The sequence below is a fragment of the Perna viridis genome, chromosome 15 (assembly GCF_037379345.1).
Source record: "Perna viridis isolate PV_CMFRI_1.1 ecotype Kerala chromosome 15, ASM3737934v1, whole genome shotgun sequence".
NCBI classification, from domain to species: domain Eukaryota; kingdom Metazoa; phylum Mollusca; class Bivalvia; order Mytilida; family Mytilidae; genus Perna; species Perna viridis.
In genome coordinates this window covers 10,184,607-10,203,043 of record NC_142459.1, presented here as the reverse complement: position 1 = coordinate 10,203,043, position 18,437 = coordinate 10,184,607, and the positions used below count along the sequence as shown (strand labels likewise).

The 18,437-nt window shown below is 38.8% G+C and overlaps 2 protein-coding genes across 2 annotated transcripts in view; one reads left to right on the top strand and one right to left on the bottom strand.

Annotated features, from left to right (window-relative positions):
- The window catches only part of LOC148596872 (uncharacterized), a 416,353-nt gene that overhangs the window by 65,133 nt on the left and 332,783 nt on the right, over positions 1-18,437 (bottom strand). The window lies entirely within an intron of this gene.
- On the top strand, positions 4,763-7,072 carry LOC148596881 (uncharacterized). The gene is made up of 2 exons (XM_088564264.1): positions 4,763-6,630; positions 6,798-7,072. The coding sequence occupies exons 1-2, from the start codon at positions 4,815-4,817 to the stop codon at positions 7,070-7,072; spliced, it is 2,091 nt and encodes a 696-aa protein (XP_088420390.1). The 5' UTR covers positions 4,763-4,814.

Genomic DNA, 18,437 nt, shown 5'->3' with positions numbered 1-18,437 from the left:
GTGGAGGGGTATAGCTTTCAAATAGCGGATATATCCTCAGTTTGTTTGTTGGGGTTTAACGTCCGAGCAGCAATATTTCAGCTATATTCAGACAATGAACATGAAATGGATGATAAAATGAACATGAAATGAAAAAAGAGGATGGGTCACAAGGATAATAGGGTCGACAAATTTTGATTGCCACTGGAAAAAGGGGGATGGGTAAGGTCGGGCAATTTAGCCTCTTGTGGCGGAGCGCAAAGGTTCCTACTCCTATCGAATACCACAGCAGGGTTCTTTAACGTGCGAGGAACGTGGCATTTTTCCCAACACGGTGCACCACTATGGTTTGCGGTCAGGTTTTCCGTATTATAGCCTGACAACCCCAGCATGTAACATGCCAGGGGTACCCCATTCCACCACCTGGGGCACACATCCCAGTTGCTCTGTGGGCAGAGCGCCTAGCCCCCGGCTAGGTTTCTGAGCACTATTTAGTCGCCTTTTACGACAAGCTTAGCGCTGCTGCAGGCCTATTCTTTTAACACCCGGACCTGCACGGGGCGATATATCCTCAGTGCAAGAAATTGTTTTTAATTAAAGTCCTTGTTTTTATCACGTAAAACATTCATACACGGTATGTTGTCTGTATCTTATGCGAATTATATTTCCTTTTAAACATTAATCGGTTTAACTCATTTAAATATAGAAAAGGCAATTGTCCTGTACAAAATCTGGTGAATATCGTGGTGGACGATAATCATACACCACACCCACCAAAAAGAAATTTATTAGTGCAAGAAGTTGCAGATCGGTTAAGCACTTGACAATAGATGCGAATCTAATAGAATATTTTAGTTCCAAAAATAATCTACAGTATTGATTTGTGTTTGAAAAATTATTTTACTAAACTCACATCAATTCTTTCTCCATCAAGAAATTTTAGCTATTTGCCTGATCCTTATACAGTAAAACAGATACAAGGAGGATATTTATCTCATTTAAGGCAGGTTACAAAATTCTCGATAACAATAATACATACTTTGGAATCAAGCTGCAAATATCTATCAGCAACATACAAATTGATCGCCCCGTGCAGGTCCGGATGTCAAAAGAATAGGCCTGCAGCAGCGCTAAGCTTGTCGTAAAAGGCGACTAAATAGTGCTCAGAAACCTAGCCGGGGGCTAGGCGCTCTGCCCACAGAGCAACTTGGATGTGTGCCCCAGGTGGTGGAATGGGGTACCCCTGGCATGTTACATGCAGGGGTTGACAGGCTATAATACGGAAAACCTGACCACAAACCATAATGTTGCACCGTGTTGGGAAAGATGCCACGTTCCTCGCATGTTAAAGAACCCTGCTGTGGTATTCTCTCGGAACCTTTGCGCTCCACCACAGGAGGCTAAATTGCCTGCCCTTACTCATCCCTCCCTTTTTTCTAATTGCAATCAAAATTTATCGACCCCATTGTCCTTGTGTTTCATCCCGTTTTTCATAAAATCATTTTTTCATGTTCATTTTATCACCCCTTTCCTGTACATCGCCTGAATATAGCTGAAATACTGCTGCTCGGGCGCTAAACCCCAACAATCAATCAATCTTATTTCAGATTTTGATCTGAATGGTTTTTGAGATATCCATTGTAGCATGGAGATCCATCCGCGAGTACTTATGAAACTTTCGTCTTTTGAAATGTTTGTGGAATAGTGTGTAATTATGTTTCAATTGTTTTGATGAAATCTTTGAATTTATTTGTTAGTTTGTATCTTTGATAGGTGCAATAATGAATCTCAGCAGTAGTAATAAATTGACAACATTCAATTAATTTTAATGTAATTTTCAATCGATTATTTTTTAATAATAGTTCATCATCTTACAAAGACTACTTTTCAAAAATACGGATCCCTTGAATGAAGGGTGAAGAATATAAATAAAACAAATAGAACAAAATTTGTATCACTTAAGTGAACTACTCTTTCAGTTATCTCGCTTAAGTCATACACTTGCCTTTTCTTGTCTCTAAATTATAGCTGCTCATCAATTACTATTAATTGTAACCCAAATATGAGTATGCATAGGAATATATTATAAGAAATATGCATTTTTGGCGGAATTTAATTCTTTCTAATACTTTTTGCTATTTTGAAATGATTATTATTTTTTTTTTATTAACCCCTACCTAAGAGCTATGCCAGCTGGAGTTTTTCTCCTGGTAGGGTTACCCATGCTGGAAAGGTCAAAAGTTAGAGGCCAGACTAAAGCGATCCGAGCATCGACCGTGGGCCCGGTGTTTAAAATAAAAAGTGGGTTCACCTACTTGTTTGCCGTGAGTTGCAACTTGTGAGTTATTGGTTAGCGAGAAGGTCCTAATGGATGAAGGTCGTATCTAGACTCCAGTCGTGACGTAACCACCGTGTCATCGATGGCTAGATGATCGAGGATACGGCTGTATATGCCACTCGGCTCTTAGGTTATCTAAACGGTAGATCGGATGGACCCGGTTCGATCAATCGGCTGGTCACGCCATGCCCTTCATTTGTCCACCTGCTTTACTGATGGCATTTTGTTTAATCCAATGTTTCTAAGATTTTCAAAAGCATGCAAATGGCAAATGAAGAAGTCTGTGGCTCATGGGTCAATCGAGTAGTACGCTGTCTATGCGCCATTGATAGATACGCTCTGTTCGAGTATGTCGTCTCTGGAATCCCTGATGCTATCTGCTGGAAATCCGTAGAGTCCTAGCATCGCCCGTGTTGGCACTCGGTGGCGGGTGGGGAACAGAGACGATGAAACTTATAAAAACTTAACATGGCGACAAAAAACAACGGGGAGTCCAATGTTTCTTATTAAAAAAACCGAAGAAGTGATGTCTGCAATTCTTCTGACGAAAGGGATAATAACTGGCCAAGATCTATTGTAATTTCTGCAAAAGATAAAGACAAAAATGTTAATGACCTTTCTCCTTTTTTAATACAGAAAACTATCAAGGGTGTAGCTGGTGATGTTAAAGATACAAAGAAAATAAGACCAGGAATTTTAATTGAATGCCTTAGACCTGGCCAATCATCAAATTTGTTAAAAATATCCAGGATTGGTGACCTTGATGTGGTTTCATCTGCACACAAGTTACTAAATCAGTCACAGGGTGTCCTTAAATACCGAGGTCGAGACCTCGACGCCTTGACTGATGAAGAAATCTGTGAGGAACTGAAATCACAAAGCGTTAAGTCATATCATATTGAGCATTTACGAGCAGTATTTGATTCGCTTAGACAGGCAAAGCTCGTTGCAAAACCAAGTAAATGTTTATTTGGTTATGGTGAGCTGGAATTTTTAGGTCACATTGCAGGAAGTGGTAAGCTTAAACCTGTACAGGACAAAGTTTCCGCTATACGGCAGTTTCCGGCACCTGTAACTAAGAAACAGGTCAGATCATTCCTCGGTCTCATCGGCTTTTACAGGAAATTCATACCACAGTTTTCAGACATATCTGTACCGTTAACTGACCTCACAAAGAAAAACGCACCAAACAAAGTTAAATGGTCAGACACAACACAAAAAGCTTTTGACAAACTGAAAGATTGTATTTGTAGTGACTCTGTATTGCGGAGTCCAGATTTTTCTAAAAAGTTTATTTTGCAGACTGATGCATCAGGAAAGGGTCTAGGTGCTGTGCTTGAACAAGAGTTTGACGATGGGAGACATCCAATCATGTTTATCAGCAAGAAACTTTCCGGATCTGAATGCAACTATGCAGTGGTAGAGAAAGAGTGCTTTGCTATCATTTGGGCGGTAAAAACATTGAGAAATTTCCTTGAGGGTAAAGAGTTTACTATTAATACAGATCACGCTCCTTTACAGTGGTTACAGAGAATGAAAACTACCAACCAACGGTTACTACGTTGGAGTTTGATACTTCAGGAATTTAAATATAATATTTGTTACATTGCAGGCAAGACGAATATTGTTGCAGATGTGTTATCAAGATGTGATGACGTTTAGACAACCCCTGAGTGTTACAGAATTTTTTTATTATGATATTCATGTACATTTTGTATTGTGATTTTATATATATTTCTTACAGAATTTTTCTGAAGTTTGTGTTTTGGTTGGACTAAATGTTCTTTAGTCTTTAGGAAAGGGACATTTGTAACAAACTCCAGTTAATTGTCGTTTATATTTTTTCCATACAGGACTATTTAAACTATCCTAGCTTTAAATACCACTAACACCGGTAAATCGAATCAAGTAGACCTTTTGTGAAATCACGAGATTGTACACGTATAGAAATTTAACAGGTGAGTTTTATATCAGTCGGCACATGGTCATTGAGTGAAGCATTGAGTTTGGTAAAGTAGCAGTGGGGAATTATAATTGTCAATTCAGGACATGGATATCCCTAGGCTAATGTTTACAATACTCAGGGGTTTTTAGACCCGGTTTTGGTGTGCGTCTTGCACATAGCTAGAAGCGTCGACCTGTCGGTGATAAAATGGTTATCAACCTGATGTTCCCGAGATGGTGTAATAACGCCTAGAGTCGGTGAAGTAATGTCGGTGATTAAAAAAAAAACCGTTGGAAAGCTAGGAATTTATTATTTTTGGAGCACAAAGTCCATTTTTTTGTTTTATGTGACATTGGCCACTTGACAATCCAAAGAACTTACTTCTTTACAATGGTGGCAGCGGTGGGATTGTCACTGTGTCATTTGTCATATTAGATTAACTGTCAGAGATAGACAGAGAGTGTTATTCTGACACATATTTGTGTTATTTTATATTTGTTGGAATTTTTTTTTTTATTTGATTTTTGATTTTTGTATTTTGTATTATATAGTATGGCAACCGGTGGTCTGCCAACATGGGTTACAGAGTTGTTAGAGAAGGGTGAAAAAGTAGAGGTATGCCTAGAATTGTTGAGAAACATGCAGGCGACAGAAAGGGAAGAGAGGGCAGCCGAAAGAGAGATGAGAAGGGCTGAGATGGAGAGGGAGGTAAAGTTAAAAGAGCTAGAACTTAGAGAGAAAGAATTATCTCAGGGTGTAGCACAACCTCAGACAAGTTCACATTTGAAATCAAAACTTCCGAAGTTTCAGGAAAATCAAGACCCAGATATATTTTTGAAGTCATTTGAGAAGTTAATAACCCTACACAAAATACCCAAGCCAGAATGGGCCCTTAGATTAGTCCCTTTACTTTGTGGGAAAGCTTTAGAAGCGTTTTCTAGATTGTCAGAAGAGGACAGTAGAGATTATGGTCAAATTAAGACTGCTATTTTATCTAGATATGAGCTCACTGCTGAGACATACAGGGAGAAGTTCAGAAGTGCCCGGCAATCTTCTGATGAATCATTCAAGGAGTATGCCGTCAGATTAGTAGGTTTTCTTAGGCACTGGCTGGAACGCGAAGAGATAGGTACTGACTTTAGTAAATTTATTGATTTAGTAACAAGAGAACAGTTGATGGTAAGTTGTAGTCAAGAGCTCAAACTTTGGATTAAGGAGCAGAAACCGAAAACTGTTGACGAGTTGATAGAAAAAGCAGAGGTATTTCAGCAAGCCCATAAAATCGAACATGTTAGTTCTAAACCACAATCATATATGAGAATAAATACAGATCAGGCAAAGCATCAAGGTAAGACTTTTCAACAGAAAGGAAGACGACAAGAGACTAGAACTTGCTTTATTTGTAAGAAGGTAGGTCATATAGCACCAAATTGTTCTTCAAGAGCAAACAAGTCCAAAGAGAGCACGAATAAGCAAAGTAAGTTTGGTTTATGCATACAAACACAGCAGGGTCATACAGTGGATGACTATATCAGTGGTATAACCGTTAAGTTACCGGGTGTTTCATGTCATGGAGACAAAGTGCAGGTACATGGTCTCGATATAGTTGAGGGTAAGATTAACAGTGATAAAATCTCTGTTTTAAGAGATACTGGGTGTTCTACTGTATTTGTTCATAGTAAATTTACTAGCTCAGATCATTATACAGGTCATAATAGAGACATATGTTTAGCAGACGGTACAGTGAAGCAGTGTCCAGAGGTGTGCATTAACGTTTCAACCCTTTATATTTCAGGCGATGTTAAAGCATTGATTTTAGATACACCGTTCGCAGATTTGATAGTTGGTAACTTGGTGAATATCTCAGTACCACTTAGTATTGAAGAAGTACCAGAGACCAGAGGTGAAAATGTTTTTGTTTCAGAGGATAAGATTCCATGTCATGCAGTTGAGACTCGGTCTCAAAGAAAGAAGCAGGTTGAAGAAGATAGGAATATAGATGAGACTACAGTTAGGCTTAGTGGTGATACACCCATATCACAACCTATAGAATTTTCAGATATTTCTAATGATTTTAAGGTTTGTGACAGGAAACAGCTGATTAAGTTACAGAAGAGTGATGAGACTTTAGATAAGGTAAGATCATATGTTTGTGACGATCATCAAGATCAACAATCGTATTTCATGTACAATTCAGATTTACTTTATAGAGTGTATACGAAGCCTAGTGGTGAAGTTATACATCAGATTGTATTACCACGACAGCTGAGAGAGACAGTTCTTTCTTTAGGACATGATTTACCGTTAGCGGGACATCTTGGGAATAAGAAGACAAGAGACCGAATTATGCAGCATTTCTTCTGGCCAGGTATATTTAATGAAGTAGCAGAATACTGTAGATCGTGCCCCGATTGTTAAATGGGTACAGCAAAGGGGAGAGTACCACGAGCCCCTCTGATTAGCCATTCCAGCGAATTGCTCTTGATTTTGTTGGCCCTTTGCCTATGACTGATAGCAAAAACCGTTACATTTTAGTATGCGTTGATTATGCAACTAAATACCCTGAAGCGATTCCTTTGAAAGATCAGGAGGCTAGTACCGTTGCTAATGCTCTTATAAGTCTATTTTCTAGGGTTGGCATAGCTAGAGAGCTGTTGACAGACCAAGGCAGTAACTTTATGTCAGAATTGATGCTTGAGGTATGTAGATTACTACAAATAAGTAAATTACACACTAGTCCTTATCATGCAATGTGTAATGGACTTTGCGAAAAGTTCAATGGTGTACTAAAGAAAATGTTGATTGATTGATTGATTGATTGTTGTTGTTTATTGCCGTTTCGGCGACCAGGGCCATATCACGGCAAGAACATTTAATGCAAGGAAAATATTAAAAGCAAGATCAAAGTCTCTTCATAAAATAATGAAATTAAAACAAACAGCTATTTACATATAAAAAGGTACATAAAAGGTGAACCTAAGACATAAAATACATATAGAAACATAACTTCGATAAAACATTTAAAATATTGAAAAATCATGGAAGGTATCCAATTTAGATTTTATTAAATAAACCGATGTCCCGCAAGAAATCGATAATGTTTTTAGATGAAACGGTCTTGAACAAATCAAACATATTGGCGCAGTCAAAATAATTTTGCCTGGTGTTGGCAAAATCCACACAATCCAGAAGAACATGTTTGATAGAGAAAGGGCAATCACATGGGATACACTCAGGTGGAGGATCACCAACAAGCAAATGGCCATGTGTAAATCTAGAATGTCCAATGCGGCATCTAGTCATGACCACTTGCTCTTTGCGATTGCCCGACCCGGATTGATGAACGCCTAGATCTGGTTTTATGGAATTGAGTTTGTTGTGTTCAAGACCGTCCCATCGGTCCTGCCACATCTTTAAAATATATTTCCTTATTAAAGGTTTAAAATCGGTGTATGGCAAACTAACGTCCTTTATTATTACATTTAATGCCTTTTTGGCAACCCTGTCTACAACTGAATTCCCCTGAATACCAACATGACTAGGTACCCATAGGAAAACAATCTCTTTATCAAATTCCCGAAGTCGATGAATAAAATATAAAATTTGTAAAATAAGAGTATTTTTCAGTTTGTGATTCTTAATTGCCAAAAGACAGCTCAAAGAGTCAGAACAAATAATAAACTGTGACAGATTAGATTGAGTAATCAATTTAAGTGCTAACAATATGGCTCGAGCTTCAGCTGTGAATATGGAAGCGCTCGATGGCAACCGTTCAGTTACAGTTCTGTCACCATGGACAGCAGCACATGTAACGCTATCGCCATCTTTTGAGCCATCTGTATACACCGTCGAAAAATCCGGATAATTTGCTTTAATTTCAGAAAATTTTTGTTGTAAAAATAAAGGATTGGTATCGGACTTTTTATATTCACGCAGATCAAAAATGAAAGAAGGGTGTGGAAGCTCCCATGGAGGGCATTTCGAAGTAACAACAGGTGTCACTGCATTGGTCTCCAGATGAATTGCTTCCAAATGTGGTTTTATTCGAATTCCAAAAGGAGGGGTTTTGCTTTCATGTTTTCGATAAATGTCGACATAAATAGGATTAATGACACAGTCGTAGGCAGGGCTATCTGGGTAGGCCATAAGTTTACTTACATATTGAAGACCTAATTTCAAACGTCTGTCTCCAAGGGATGGTTCATTTGCCTCGGCATAAAGGCTCTCAATAGGAGAGGTTCTGAAGGCACCAAGGCAAAGTCGCAACCCCTGGTGGTGAACAGCGTCTAAAATTTTAAGGTAAGATTTTTTGGCGGAACCATAAACAATAGATCCATAATCAAGTTTAGACCTAACCAAAGATCTATATAAATTTAATAAAATTGAGGTATCAGCACCCCAATCGGTACTGGACACCATTTTTAAAATATCTAGTGCCTTAAGACACCTAGATTTAAGTAATTTGATATGGGGAAGAAAAGAAAGTTTACTATCAAAAAGTAATCCAAGGAATTTTGTTTCTTCTACTATTTTGATTTTATTACCATAAAGAAAGAGATCTGGGTCCGGATGCAGCTTTCGCTTTCGACAAAAGTGCATACCAACAGTTTTAGATGTAGAAAACTTAAACCCATTCTCCAAAGCCCATTGCTCAATTCTTTTGAGGCAAAGTTGTAACTGCCTTTCAATATTACTCATATTTTGTCCCCTGTAGCAGATCAAAAAGTCGTCTACATACAAGGAACCGTCAATATTGTCCTTTCAAAACTTGGGCTAAACTATTAATTTTAATACTGAAGAGAGTGACAGAAAGAATACTTCACTGAGGAACACCCATTTCCTGTTCCTTCTCCTCAGAAAAAGTCGAATTTACCCTCACATTAAAATGACGATCTGACAAAAAATTAGACAAGAACAGAGGAAGTCTTCCTTTCAACCCCATATCAAATATATCTTTTAAAATACCATATTTCCACGTCGTGTCATAGGCTTTTTCTAAATCGAAAAAGACCGACACAACATGTTCTTTTTTAGCAAATGCATTTCTGATGAGCGTTTCAAACCGGACTAAATGGTCAAGAGTACTTCTGCCTTGCCTAAAACCACACTGAATATTAGTGAGTAAGTTGTGCTTCTCAAGGAACCACACAAGGCGATCATTGACCATTCGTTCCATAGTCTTGCAGACGCAGCTTGTCAATGCGATCGGGCGATAATTTGAAGGATCCGTATGATCCTTTCCTGGTTTTGGGATAGGGACAAATGAAGCCGTTTTCCAGATGGGCGGAACGTTACCAGAAGTCCATATCTCTTTCATTAACGCAAGAAGTGTATGTAGAGATGGATCAGGAAGATGTTTCAAAAGTTGATAGTGAATATTATCTAGCCCACTAGCTGTATCGTGGGCTTTAGCCAGTGACGATTTTAGTTCCTCTATAGAAAATTGAGAGTTGTAGGATTCAACATTAATTGATTTGAAGTTTAATTTTGTCTTTTCTGCAGATGATTTAATCTTATGAAAATCCGGTTTGTAGTTAGTTGAGGATGAATGTTTAGCGAAAGTTTCGGCTAGCTTATTGGCGATATCTTTTTCGGTGGTTAGAGTGGTATTACCAACTTTAAGGTGTTTCACTGAAGAATTCGAATTTTTTTCTTCTACTTTTCTAATAAAATTCCATACTGTATTGAGGGGAGTGTGAGATTTAATACTAGAAACAAAACATGTCTCCTTTGTTTACATGTACGTCGAGCTTTTGCTCGAAATATTCGGAAGTTTGACAGATTTGCTAGTGTAGGATGTTTGTCAAACCGGCGATGGGCCTTGTTGCGTTCTTCGATCGCTTTGTCGCACTCATCAGTAAACCATAGTTTACTAGGCCTTTTTGGATTTGTCGAGATTTTAGGTATTGTTTTATTAGCAATTGATGTCAGTCTTTCATTAAATAATAAAATGGGATCTTCAACATCCTTCATCGTTTCTTATCGTAATTCTTCAAGACAGTGGGCTTCACATGAAGCCCAATCTGCTTTCTCAAGTTTAAAACGAGGTTGACGTTCCTCCGTTTTGGAGGATAAATGCTCCAAAATAATTGGAAAATGATCACTCCCGCACAAGTCATCATGAACTCGCAATGTAAACTCTGAAAGTACAAGAGGATCACAAATGCTTAAATCAATAGAAGAATAATATCCATTGCCTGAATGAAGGAACGTTGAAGATCCGTCATTAAATATGCACAAATCTTCGTGCTGAAGGAGCTCCTCAACTTTTTTACCTTTATCATTCGTATGATTACTTCCCCATAAAGGATTATGAGCATTAAAGTCACCCAAACTAATAAATGATTTGGGCAACTGTTTAACTAAATCAACTAATTTATTTCTGCACAAAATTGAATTTAGGGGAATGTAAATGGAACAAACGGTTATGGTTTTATCAAGGGATAACCGAACGTTCACTGCTTGTAGATCGGTAGTTAAAGGAACTGAACTATGTATTACTCTGTCCCTAATAAAAATGGTAGATCCACCAGCAGCTCGTTCATTTGCCTCAGCAAATGTACTATACATTGTATATCCTTTTACGGAACTTTTATCCGTTTCTTTTAAATGAGTCTCCCGGAGACATAATGCAACTGGTAAAATAGATTGAACAAGAAGAGTTAATTCCAAAATATTAGCCTTTAAACCTCGACAATTCCATTGAACTAATTTGGCCATTTTTTATGGGTAACGAATGGGGGATATTTTCTCTGACTTGGATCCGCGACAACGACTCGATGACCTTCTAGTACGATTGCCACCATTAAGGTCAATTCGAATTGACTGAGCGCGCTGCTCCTTGTATTTTTTCATGGCAACAGGATCTGTTTGGTCAATCTGATCAAGGTCGGGACCCAGCCAGTTTTCACCTGGACAAAGTCCATGATCTGTTGTTTCCACGTCAGACTCGGAATCCGAGTCCGACACCACAGCCGACACAATTTGTCGCCTAGACTTTGATTTCTCCACGTCCTCCACACGGAAATTCCCAAATTGGTTTGGGGGTTGGACATTCTTCTGTTGAGATTTGAAAGACGATGACTGTTGTGATGATGGAGATGATTTTGAAGATGATCCGGAATTTTGGGATGACTGAGTCTGGGAACATTGGTGAGATTTTTTAGCTCTGGCCTTTTTAATTTCCTCTAAACATTTTTTGGATGGTTTCATTATTTTGGTGGATACCTCAGTGGGCAGTTTGGCAAGACCATTGATATCCTCTTTCCAACTCATGATCGCCTGCACCTCAATAGTCAATGACAGACAAGCACGCTTTGCAACACTAGCACAAGATGTTTTGCCAGATGCAAGAACATTGTTTTAAAGGGACCACTTCAGGCGAGCTTCACTATATGAAATTTTGTTTTCAGTTTTTAGCTTTAAAATATCTTTTTCTTTTTTATAAAGAGGGCAATCTTTAGATGATGACATGTGAGCTTCCTCACAGTTTCTGCATTTCAGATCTTTTTTGTAGTCGATTCCCTCGTGTCCTTCTTTAGAGCATCGGAAACAAAACAGTTTTCCTCTACACTGGCCTTTTCCATGCCCAGACTTCTGGCATTTAAAACACCGAAGTGGGTTAGAAATATACAGACTGACAGCTGTCCTGTATGGACCAATGTAGACATGAGATGTCACTGAAGTTGAACTAAATGTTAACAGGCTTGTTCTCATTGGCGTGGTTGCATCTGCACGTCGAGAAGTAAACCTTTTCACTGACTTAACGCTTTGTGATTTCAGTTCCTCACAGATTTCTTCATCAGTCAAAGCGTTGAGGTCTTGACCTCGGTATTTAAGGACACCCTGTGACTGATTTAGTGACTTGTGTGCAGATAAAACCACATCAAGGTCACCAATCCTGGTTAATTTTAACAAATTTGATGATTGGCCAGGTCTGAGGCATTCAATTAAAATTCCTGGTCTTATTTTCTTTGTATCTTTAACATCACCAGCTACACCCTTGATAGTTTTCTGTATTAAAAAAGGAGAAAGGTCATTAACATTTTTGTCTTTATCTTTTGCAGAAATTACAATAAATCTTGGCCAGTTTTTATCACTTTCGTCAGAAGAATTGCAGACATCCCCTTTTCGGTATTTTTAATAAGAAACATTGGACTCCCCGTTGTTTTTTGTCGCCATGTTAAGTTTTTATCAGTTTCATCGTCTCTGCCCCCCTGTGGATCGCTATCCTTGTCGTGGTAGGGGGGCTTGCGTGCCTCAGTGATCCTAAGAACTATGCCAGCTGGAGTTTTTTCTCCTGGTAGGGTTACCCATGCTGGAAAGGTCAAAGGTTAGAGGCCAGACTAAAGCGATCCGAATATCGACCGTGTGTGCCCGGTGTTTAAAATAAAAAGTGGGTTCACCTACTTGTTTGCCGTGAGTTGCAACCCGTGAGTTATTGGTGGGCGAGGAGGTCCTAGTGGATGAAGGTCGTATCTAGACTCCAGTCGTGACGTAACCCCCATTGTCATCGATGGCTGGATGATCGAGGATAAGGCTGTATATGCCACTCGGCTCTTAGGTCATCTAAACGGGAGATCGGATGGACCCGGTTCGATCAATCGGCTGGTCACGCCATGCCCTTCATTTGTCCACCTGCTTTAGTGATGGCATTTTGTTTAATCCAATGTTTCTGAGATTTTCAAAAGCTTACAAATGGCAAATGAAGAAGGCAGTGGCTCATGGGTCAATCGAGTAGTATGCCATCTACGCGCCATTGATAGATACGCTCTGTTCGAGTATGTCGTCTCTGGAATCCCTGATGCTGGAAATCCGTAGAGTCCTAGCATCGCCCGTGTTGGCACTCGGTGGCGGGTGGGGAACAGAGACGATGAAACTGATAAAAACTTAACATGGCGACAAAAAACAACGGGGAGTCCAATGTTTCTTATTCAAAAAAACGAAAAAGTGATGTCTGCAATTCTTCTGACGAAAGTGATAAAAACTGGCCAAGATTTATTGTAATTTCTGCAAAAGATAAAGACAAAAATGTTAATGACCTTTCTCCTTTTTTAATACAGAAAACTATCAAGGGTGTAGCTGGTGATGTTAAAGATACAAAGAAAATAAGATCAGGAATTTTAATTGAATGTTTCAGACCTGGCCAATCATCAAATTTGTTAAAATTAACCAGGATTGGTGACCTTGATGTGGTTTCATCTGCACACAAGTCACTAAATCAGTCACAGGGTGTCCTTAAATGCCGAGGTCGAGACCTCGACGCCTTGACTGATGAAGAGATCTGTGAGGAACTGAAATCACAAGGCGTTAAGTCAGTGAAAAGGTTTACTTCTCGACGTGCAGATGCAACCACACCAATGAGGACAATCCTGTTAACATTTAGTTCCACTTCAGTGCCATCTCATGTCTACATTGGTCCATACAGGACAGCTGTCAGTCTGTATATTCCTGACCCATTTCGGTGTTTTAAATGCCAGAAGTCTGGGCATGGAAAGGGCCAGTGTAGAGGAAAACTGTTTTGTTTCCGATGCTCTGAAGGACACGAGGGAATCGACTGCAAAAACGATCTGAAATGCAGAAACTTTGAGGAAGCTCACATGTCATCATCTAAAGATTGCCCTCTTTATAAGAAAGAAAAAGATATTTTAAAGATAAAAACTGAAAACAAAATTTCATATAGTGAAGCTCGCCAGAAGTGGTCCCTTTCCAACAATTTTCTTGCATCTGGCAAAACATCTTATGCTAGTGTTGCAAAGCGTGCATGTCTGTCTTCGACTGTTGAGGTGCAGACGATCATGAGTTGGAAAGAGGATATCAATGGTCTTGCCAAACTGCCCACTGAGGTACCCACCAAAATAATGAAACCATCCGAAAAATGTTTAGAGGAAATTAAAAAGGCCAGAGCTAAGAAATCTCACCAATGTTCCCATACTCAGTCATCCCAAAATTCCGGATCATCTTCAAAATCATCTCCATCATCACAACAGTCATCGTCTTCCAAATCTCAACAGAAGAATGTCCAACCCCCAAAAAAGTTGGGGAATTTCCGTGTGGAGGACTTGGAGAAATCCAAGTCTAGGCGACAGATTGTGTCGCCTGTGGTGTCGGACTCGGATTCCGAGTCTGACATGGAAACAACAGATCATGGACTATGTCCAGGTGAAAACTGGCTGGGTCCCGACCTTGATCAGATTGACCAAACAGATCCTGTTGCCTTGAAAAAATACAAAGAGCAGCGCGCTCAGTCAATTCGAATTGACCTTAATGGTGGCAATCGTACTAGAAGGTCATCGAGTCGTGGTCGCGGATCCAAGTCAGAGAAAATATCCCCCATTCGTCACCCATAAAAATGGCCAAATTACTTCAATGGAATTGTCGAGGTTTAAAGGCTAATATTTTGGAATTAACTCTTCTTGTTCAGTCTATTTTACCAGTTGCATTATGTCTCCAGGAGACTCATTTAAAAAAAACGGATCAAATTTCCGTAAAAGGATATACAATGTATAGTACATTTGCTGAGGCTAATGAACGAGCTGCTGGTGGATCTACCATTTTTATTAGGGACAGAGTAATACATAGTTCAGTTCCTTTAACTACCGATCTACAAGCAGTGGCCGTTCGGTTATCCCTTGATAAAACCATAACCGTTTGTTCCATTTACATTCCCCCAAATTTAATTTTGTGCAGAAATAAATTAGTTGATTTGGTTAAACAGTTGCCCAAACCATTTATTATTTTGGGTGACTTTAATGCTCATAATCCTTTATGGGGAAGTAATCATACGAATGATAAAGGTAAAAAAGTTGAGGAGCAACTTCAGCAAGAAGACTTGTGCATATTTAATGACGGATCTTCAACGTTCCTTCATTCAGGCAATGGATCGTATTCTTCTATTGATTTAAGCATTTGTGATCCTCTCGTACTTTCAGAGTTTACATGGCGAGTTCATGATGACTTGTGCGGGAGTGATCATTTTCCAAATATTTTGGAGCATTTATCCTCCAAAACGGAGGAACGTCAACCTCGTTTTAAAGTTGAAAAAGCAGATTGGGCTTCATTTGAAGCCCACTGTCTTGAAGAATTACGATTAGAAGCGATGAAGGATGTTGAAGATCCCATTTTATTATTTAATGAAAGACTGACATCAATTGCTAATAAAACAATACCTAAAACCTCGACAAATCCAAAAAGGCCTAGTAAACCATGGTTTACTGATGAGTGCGACAAAGCGATCGAAGAACCCAACAAGGCCCATCGCCGGTTTGACAAAAATCCTACACCAGCAAATCTGTCAAACTTCCGAATATTTCGAGCAAAAGCTCGACGTACATGTAAACAAGCCAGACGAACCTCTTGGAAAAATTTTGTTTCTAGTATTAAATCTCTCACTCCCCTCAATAAAGTATGGAATTTTATTAGAAAAGTAAAAGGAAAAAATTCGAATTCTTCAGTGAAACACCTTAAATTTGGTAATACCACTCTAACCACCGAAAAAGATATCGCCAATAAGCTAGCTGAAACATTCGCTAAACATTCGTCCTCAACTAACTACAAACCGGATTTTCAAAAAATTAAATCATCTGCAGAAAAGACAAAATTAAACTTCAAGTCAAATAATGCTGAATCCTACAACTCTCAATTTTCTATAGAGGAACTAAAATCGTCACTGGCTAAAGGCCACGATACAGCTAGTGGGCTAGATAATATTCACTATCAACTTTTGAAACATCTTCCTGATCCATCTCTACATACACTTCTTGCGTTAATGAACGAGATATGGACTTCTGGTAACGTTCCGTTCATCTGGAAAACGGCTTCAGTAGTCCCTATTCCAAAACCAGGAAAAGATCATACGGATCCTTCAAATTATCGCCCGATCGCATTGACAAGCTGCGTCTGCAAGACAATGGAACGAATGGTCAATGATCGCCTTGTGTGGTTCCTTGAGAAGCACAACTTACTCACTAATATTCAGTGTGGTTTTAGGCAAGGCAGAAGTACTCTTGACCATTTAGTCCGGTTTGAAACGCTCATCAGAAATGCATTTGCTAAAAATGAACATGTTGTGTCGGTCTTTTTCGATTTAGAAAAAGCCTATGACACGACGTGGAAATATGGTATTTTAAAAGATATATTTGATATGGGGTTGAAAGGAAGACTTCCTCTGTTCTTGTCTAATTTTTTGTCAGATCGTCATTTCAATGTGAGGGTAAATTCGACTTTTTCTGAGGAGAAGGAACAGGAAATGGGAGTTCCTCAGGGAAGTATTCTTTCTGTCACTCTCTTCAGTATTAAAATTAATAGTTTAGCCCAAGTTTTGAAGGACAATATTGACGGTTCCTTGTGTGTAGACAACTTTTTGATCTGCTACAGGGGACAAAATATGAGTAATATTGAAAGGCAGTTACAACCTTGCCTCAAAAGAATTGAGAAATGGGCTTTGGAGAATGGGTTTAAGTTTTCTACATCTAAAACTGTTGGTATGCACTTTTGTCGAAAGCGAAAGCTGCATCCGGACCCAGATCTCTTTCTTTATGGTAATAAAATCAAAATAGTAGAAGAAACAAAATTCCTTGGATTACTTTTTGATAGTACACGTTGTTTTCTTCCCCATATCAAATTACTTAAATCTAGGTGTCTTAAGGCACTAGATATTTTAAAAATGGTGTCCAGTACCGATTGGGGTACTGATACCTCAATTTTATTAAATTTATATAGATCTTTGGTTAGGTCTAAACTTGATTATGGATCTATTGTTTATGGTTCCGCCAAAAAATCTTACCTCAAAATTTTAGACGCTGTTCACCACCAGGGGTTGCGACTTTGCCTCGGTGCCTTCAGAACCTCTCCTATTGAGAGCCTTTATGCCGAGGCAAACGAACCCTCCATTGGAGACAGACGTTTGAAATTAGGTCTTCAATATGTAAGTAAACTTATGGCCTACCCAGATAGCCCTGCCTACGACTGTGTCATTAATCCTATTTATGTCGACATTTATCGAAAACATGAAAGCAAAACCCCTCCTTTTGGAATTCGAATAAAACCTCATTTGGGAGCAATTCATCTGGAGACCAATGCAGTGACACCTGTTGTTACTTCGAAATGCCCTCATGGGAGCTTCCACACCCTTCTTTCATTTTTGATCTGCGTGAATATAAAAAGTCCGATACCAATCCTTTATTTTTACAACAAAAATTTTCTGATATTAAAGCAAATTATCCAGATTTTTTAACGGTGTATACAGATGGCTCAAAAGATGGCGATAGCGTTGCATGTGCTGCTGTCCATGGTGACAGAACTGTAACTGAACGGTTGCCATCGAGCGCTTCCATATTCACAGCTGAAGCTCGAGCCATATTGTTAGCACTTAAATTGATTACTCAATCTAATCTGTCACAGTTTATTATTTGTTCAGACTCTTTGAGCTGTCTTTCGGCAATTAAGAATCACAAACTGAAAAACACTCTTATTTTACAAATTTTGTATTTTATTCATCGACTTCGGGAATTTGATAAAGAGATTGTTTTTCTCTGGGTACCCAGTCATGTTGGTATTCAGGGGAATTCAGTTGTAGACAGGGTTGCCAAAAAGGCATTAAATGAAATAATAAAGGACGTTAGTTTGCCATACACCGATTTTAAACCTTCAATAAGGAAATATATCTTAAAGATGTGGCAGGACCGATGGGACGGTCTTCAACACAACAAACTCAATTCCATAAAACCCGATCTAGGCGTTCATCAATCCGGGTCGGGCAATCGCAAAGAGCAAGTGGTCATGACTAGATGCCGCATTGGACATTCTAGATTTACACATGGCCATTTGCTTGTTGCTGATCCTCCACCTGAGTGTATCCCATGTGATTGCCCTTTCTCTATCAAACATGTTCTTCTAGATTGTGTGGATTTTGCCAACACCAGGCAAAATTATTTTGACTGCGCCAATATGTTTGATTTGTTCTAGACCGTTTCATCTAAAAACATTATCGATTTCTTGCGGGACATCGGTTTATTTGATAAATTCTAAATTGGATACCTTCCTTAGTTTTTCAATATTTTAAATGTTTTATCGAATTTATGTTTCTATTAGTATTTTATGTCTTAAGTTCACCTTTTATGTACCTTTTTATATGTAAATAGCTACTTGTTTTAATTTCATTATTTTATGAAGAGA